At 41.3% G+C, this 5,727-nt stretch overlaps 1 protein-coding gene across 1 annotated transcript; it reads left to right on the top strand.

Moving 5' to 3' along the window:
• Positions 1-921: 921 nt before the first annotated feature.
• LOC4332652 (small ribosomal subunit protein bS1c) lies at positions 922-5,191 on the top strand. The gene is made up of 7 exons (XM_015772980.3): positions 922-1,250; positions 2,931-3,206; positions 3,778-3,858; positions 4,077-4,358; positions 4,445-4,555; positions 4,639-4,725; positions 4,842-5,191. The coding sequence occupies exons 1-7, from the start codon at positions 975-977 to the stop codon at positions 4,935-4,937; spliced, it is 1,209 nt and encodes a 402-aa protein (XP_015628466.1). The 5' UTR covers positions 922-974; the 3' UTR covers positions 4,938-5,191.
• The last annotated feature ends 536 nt before the right edge of the window (positions 5,192-5,727 follow it).

The following is a 5,727-nucleotide window of genomic DNA, read 5'->3' as shown; positions in this document are numbered from 1 at the left end:
TTGGCTGTGTATCCTTTGTGGATACATAGGCCGGATTAATGAAAATCCATTATTAAAAAAACAAATCCTTCTCACCTATATGTTTATTACATAGCATCCTAATTAACACTTAAATCAGTAAGATCACCCATTCCGCCATTTGTGTCCTTTTAACCTTTGTTTGCACGCATAAGAAATATTGTGTACCAAAACAAGCGTTTCGCAAGTTTATGCACTAGATAACACCCATTGAAAAAGTTTATATACTACCAATGCAATTTTTTTTCTGTTGTTACTGATAAAACATCCGTCCATACACCGTCACAACAGTTGAATATATACTTCGTACTGTTCATCGACTACTTTATGATATAGCATAAAAGACACTAAGCATGATATTTATGAACGGCGTCTAGTCGAAGCCTACATCCTTGAAACACTGATAATCGCTTTTTCTTAATTCATATGATTACAATATATTAGAGTTATAACTATCCTCGATGAAACCACTTGATCAGTAGTTTCCTCTCGTTATTATTAAGTGGCCATGCGCAAATTCTATTAATCCGAATCCGTCACTCCCTAGGCAGTGTTTGGCTAATAGGAATAGGAAATAATTTTTCACCTACTAAAAGACATCGTTAAGTTCTAACCATTCATTCCCTCTTTTCTATTTAATCCTAACCCTTCGTTTATTTTCTAATCTCAATCCTACTTCTATTTTCTATTATCCTAACACACCCTAGACCGGTCCTTTCCTCATTAATAGCTGAATTAACCGAGACGGAATACTAACACACACAGTTTGCGAGGGAATTCTTACCTGGGCTGGCCCAAAACCACCCATCGCCTATCCTAAACGGCTAAACCCCCACGGCCACCGGATAACACAGCCACCCTCCCTCAACCCGAAAAGCTGCCGTCGCCTCGTCTCGTCGCCCCGAAGCACCACACCACAACCACAACACACCACAGCGGGTAGGCCGAGAGCGCGAATGGCGTCCCTGGCGCAGCACGTCGCGGGGCTGGCGAGCCCGCCGCTCTCCGGCGCGCCGCGGCGCCGCCCCGCGGCGCCCACGCGGCCGTCGGCGCTGGTGTGCGGGACGTACGCGCTCACCAAGGAGGAGCGGGAGCGGGAGCGGATGTGCCAGCTGTTCGACGAGGCCTCCGAGCGCTGCCGCACCGCGCCCATGGAGGGCGTCTCCTTCTCGCCCGAGGACCTCGACTCCGCCGTCGAGTCCACCGACATCGACACCGATATCGGCTCACTCGTAATCCACCCCCCGCAACCTTCCTCCTGTTCTTCTCAATCGTCCTTGCTCGCTCGTATGATGTGAAACAGATAGTAGCAATTGGTGCTTAAAAACAGGCTTAACTTTCAGTAGGTGATGCCTCGTTTTCCTGCAAGTCACTTGAGTCTTACCTTGTGCTCAATTGGATACGGCTTGCGGGAGATTGGAGTCACTTGCCCTGTATATGTCACTAGTTGTTACATTTCGGTTTGCTAGTTGTTTTAGGCTATCAACAACAAGGTGATTGGTTACTGAAAGTTACCCAACTAGAATTCTATTGTTTGCTTGCTTGGAATGTGCTCTGCGCATCATGATTCGTCTATAATGTGTTACTCCCCTAAGGTACAAGCGAAAGAATGTTCAGTTTACTACAAGTACCTCTTCCATTTTCTGACCTGCTCATAGTGGTAGCAGGTATAGTGATAATCAGGAATAGTAGTTTCATTAGCCCTTACCTGTTATGTTTTGCCTTTTGTGAAACTAGTTGAACGCTAGAACTCACGCAATTGTGTGGCTTCATCTAAATAATTTAGTTGTTTTTTCAATAATGTTTACTAAAAAAATATATATGTAGGTCTGATACTTCAAATAAGAGCAATACATGGCCATATCATATTCCTCTATAGGCTGGAGATTTATACGATAGCTATGTATTCAGTGTAAGCTAGAGTAGTTCATATTAATTTGATGTACTTTAAATTAAGCTTGACTTTTGATTCAATTCTGGTGAATTAGACTTGAACGGCGAATTCCCTTTTTTACCTCCTTGGGGATGATACCTTATTGGAGGCTTGGAGCAAGAGTTTGATCTACCAAAAGCGTGTGGTTTTTATTTGTGTTTGCTACATCCTCTCTTTGATTGCTTCCGCACGTGTACCAAGTTATACGAACATCATACATATGCCTACCTCACCCTCATGGCCTCACACCGGTCACCAATCCATCAGGGCATAGATATTTCTTTGAAGCATGAATATGCATAAGGTCCAAAGCACATGTAGGATGTTCATGTACATGTAATTTCCATCAAAAAGGGGTTTCCCCTTCAAAAGATAGAAATGTCCTTGAAATGTCATACAGGTGGGGTCTGTTTTTCTTCTTTATATAGTTATTTTCTCCTTTTTTTTAAAAAAAAAACAAAGCCAAATTCACATTAAATGATAGTTAAAGTAAGCTGGAGTTGATCCATTGATCCATTCCCTGTAGTAACTAGCTGACCATGGTAACCCCAAACTCGATGAGATTTCAGTTACTGACCGATTGCTGCTTGTCTTGACTGTAATTATTTATGTCTATTTAAATAAGAATTGCTTACTATTTATCAACCAATATTATACTCAATAATCAGCTATACATCTCTTATACGTTACAAATGCACATGGACACAAAAACTCATTTTGTCCAGCTGCCAGATTTGCATTGATCCTTAGAATTTTGCTCTGTTAGCAATGATTCTGCTGTTAGTATCTCCTTTTGGGCATGCAGTACTGTTATCTTTGCTGCAATATTTTGTGCTATGTTGGTATTATAAGATACTGTTCATATTGCAAATTTTGTATAGTTTCTCATATATTGTATTATTCTATCCTTTTTTTTTGAAACGATGTATTACTCTATCCTTAACATCTAAAAACTATCATGTTCTTGCAATCTCTACAGATTAAAGGAACAGTGTTCATGACCACTTCAAATGGTGCATATGTTGATATCCAATCGAAGTCTACTGCTTTCTTGCCTTTGGATGAGGCATGCCTTCTCGATGTCAACCATATAGAAGAGGCAGGGATCCGTGCAGGTTTGGTAGAAGAGTTCATGATTATTGACGAGAATCCTGGTGATGAAACTTTGATTTTGAGCTTACAAGCAATTCAGCAAGACCTTGCCTGGGAAAGGTGCAGACAGCTTCAAGCAGAAGATGTTGTTGTCACGGGTAAAGTGAGTAAAAATACTTGCAGAAGGAAATATTTCTGTGCTATTACTATTGTTCTTCACTACTCCTTTAATAGCTTGCTGTTGTTAAACTTGTAACCAAATGTTTGTTAAGCACTACTTCTTCTTGCCCACCGTTTCGGTTCTAACAATCAGGCTTTGTCCTTGAATCTATCCCTCACAGCAGCAGCCATTGTCCTTTAATGAAAAGAAATTATTCAAGTGGTAATTTATGGTGTACATACTTTATGACATCCAACCCATGATTTCATAATTTCTATATTTGTGCTGCTGTTTACTTGGTAGAGCTTACTGATCAGGTACTGAGATCGTCTATAGATGCGACAATGACCAGAAATTTTTTGTTTTTATTGGACTATTGTGATTTTGTTGGTTTGTTCCTGTGCAACTAGCAATGAACTCCTGAAGTCTAGACCAGTCACTTTGTAACAACATATCAAAAAATCCTTTTGCAAGAGCTTATATGATTGTATGCTTAGTTTTATTGGGATGAATTTGCTGTAATGTATTAGTCTGCGGTTACCTGACTTGTTCATTTGGCAATGTTGCCCCGCAGGTAATTGGTGGAAACAAAGGAGGTGTGGTAGCTCTTGTGGAGGGCCTTAAGGGATTTGTTCCATTTTCACAAGTGTCATCGGTTGGTTCTCAATCTTATTAGTTACTACAAAACTTTCTTGCATCCTATGGTTTTAGGTGTATGTGCATGTGCATGGCATGAGCTGCCTTTCATCTGCAGGTCAAAGTTGTTATGCAGATAACTGAACATTTGATCCTAGTTTCCAATGCTTAGTTCTCAATCACATTGTAAACACTAGCTGCCCACTATTTTACAAACCACTTCTTGACCTTGATCAGAAATCAACTGCTGAAGAACTGCTTGACAAAGAACTACCTCTGAAGTTTGTGGAGGTCGATGAGGAACAAGGCAGGCTTGTCCTCAGTAACCGCAAGGCAATGGCAGATAGTCAAGCTCAGCTTGGTATTGGTTCAGTTGTCTTGGGAACTGTCGAGAGCCTGAAACCTTATGGTGCATTTATCGACATTGGTGGAATCAATGGCCTTCTCCATGTCAGCCAGATTAGTCATGACCGTGTTGCGGACATCTCGACAGTTCTGCAACCAGGAGATACGCTCAAGGTATTTTTTGCATTCGTACTTGAGAAAAGTATACTATCTAAAGTTTATAGAGCTAAGGCCAGAGTATTTTTTTTAAATGCTATTAGGTTATGATTCTAAGCCATGACCGTGAAAGAGGCCGTGTTAGTCTTTCTACTAAAAAGCTTGAGCCGACACCTGGTGACATGATTCGCAATCCAAAGCTTGTTTTTGAGAAGGTAAGTTTGAAAGCAATATTCCTTGATCTGGTCCATCTGGAATGTATACAAACTGACATACTGTTTTCTCTGTCTCAAAACAGGCTGATGAGATGGCTCAGATATTCAGGCAGAGGATAGCTCAAGCAGAGGCAATGGCTCGTGCTGATATGTTAAGATTCCAGCCTGAGGTACTGCCATCATCATTTTATTGAGGCTGCAAAATGAAATTTATCTGACATTATTCATAAGCCACTGCAGTAACATTTGGCTGAATTAAATTGTTTCTCCCTGTATCTCTTCACAGAGTGGATTAACTCTCAGTTCAGAGGGCATCTTAGGGCCATTATCATCAGACACACCTTCTGAGGGCTCGGGAGAAGGGCAAACCACAGATGAATAGCTTCAATAGGAAGATTACGTCTGAGTAGAAAGCTGTGATGGTAGCTCATCAACTCATTTTCCCACGATCTAAAAGGCATGAAGAAGACCTATTGTATTCCAACCATTTCCCATCTTCGATCTGTGCTTGTATCAATCAATGTGTATGAAAGTAAAGTTACTGAAAGAAATGGATGTTGCTTCCCTGTTGTAAAGTTGTCCAACACTTGCAGAAAGGCCTCCCAAAGGCCCAATTGTAGTTGGACTTTCAGTTCAGCATCTCTATTTCCTGCACTATAGCCTTTTCTGGATTAGGCGTCTATTTCTGCTCAAAATGGAGAGCAAACAGTGGAGAGATTTGCAACGTAGACCAGTTTTCGGGTAGGTAACCTGTGTAAAGTTCAAACAGCAAGTAGTTCACGGAAGCCATCAACACAAGCCAAGTTTGCCTGCTACGCCTGGTTGTAGAAGACGGTCTGGTGTTAATCCCTACAGGTGAAAAAGGGATAGGAGACTTGTTTTAGTTGGCTACAATCCCAGCAGCACGTTGTCATCCCAGGTGTCCACAAAAGGGCAATGCTGTTTCACCAAAGAGAGGACCATAAATTAAAGCAAAGAGAGAACCAAACTCGATCGCTTTTGTAACTTCGCAGGTTGACATTGGATAAACCCTTCCTTTTCATGGCACAGGAACAGAAACTATTTAAAACCGCTTAAAAACCGTTTGCTTGTGTGTGCAAACCCTCGCCCTTTAATTTGTTCAAACATATCAAGCTGCCAAACCTGACAAGTTTCACTGAAAGCGCCATCCA

This window comes from Oryza sativa, chromosome 3 (genome assembly GCF_034140825.1).
Source record: "Oryza sativa Japonica Group chromosome 3, ASM3414082v1".
Taxonomy (NCBI): Eukaryota; Viridiplantae; Streptophyta; class Magnoliopsida; order Poales; family Poaceae; genus Oryza; species Oryza sativa.
The sequence above is the reverse complement of the archived record's forward strand: the minus strand, read 5'-3'. Positions and strand labels throughout refer to the sequence as shown.

Bases quoted from the DNA above. Each gene is read 5' to 3' on its own strand.
- LOC4332652 (XM_015772980.3), top strand. From the start codon at position 975: ATGGCGTCCCTGGCGCAGCACGTCGCGGGGCTGGCGAGCCCGCCGCTC. The intron at 4,359-4,444 runs GTATTTTTTGCA...AAATGCTATTAG, and splicing joins AACCAGGAGATACGCTCAAG to GTTATGATTCTAAGCCATGA. The intron at 4,556-4,638 runs GTAAGTTTGAAA...GTCTCAAAACAG, and splicing joins CAAAGCTTGTTTTTGAGAAG to GCTGATGAGATGGCTCAGAT.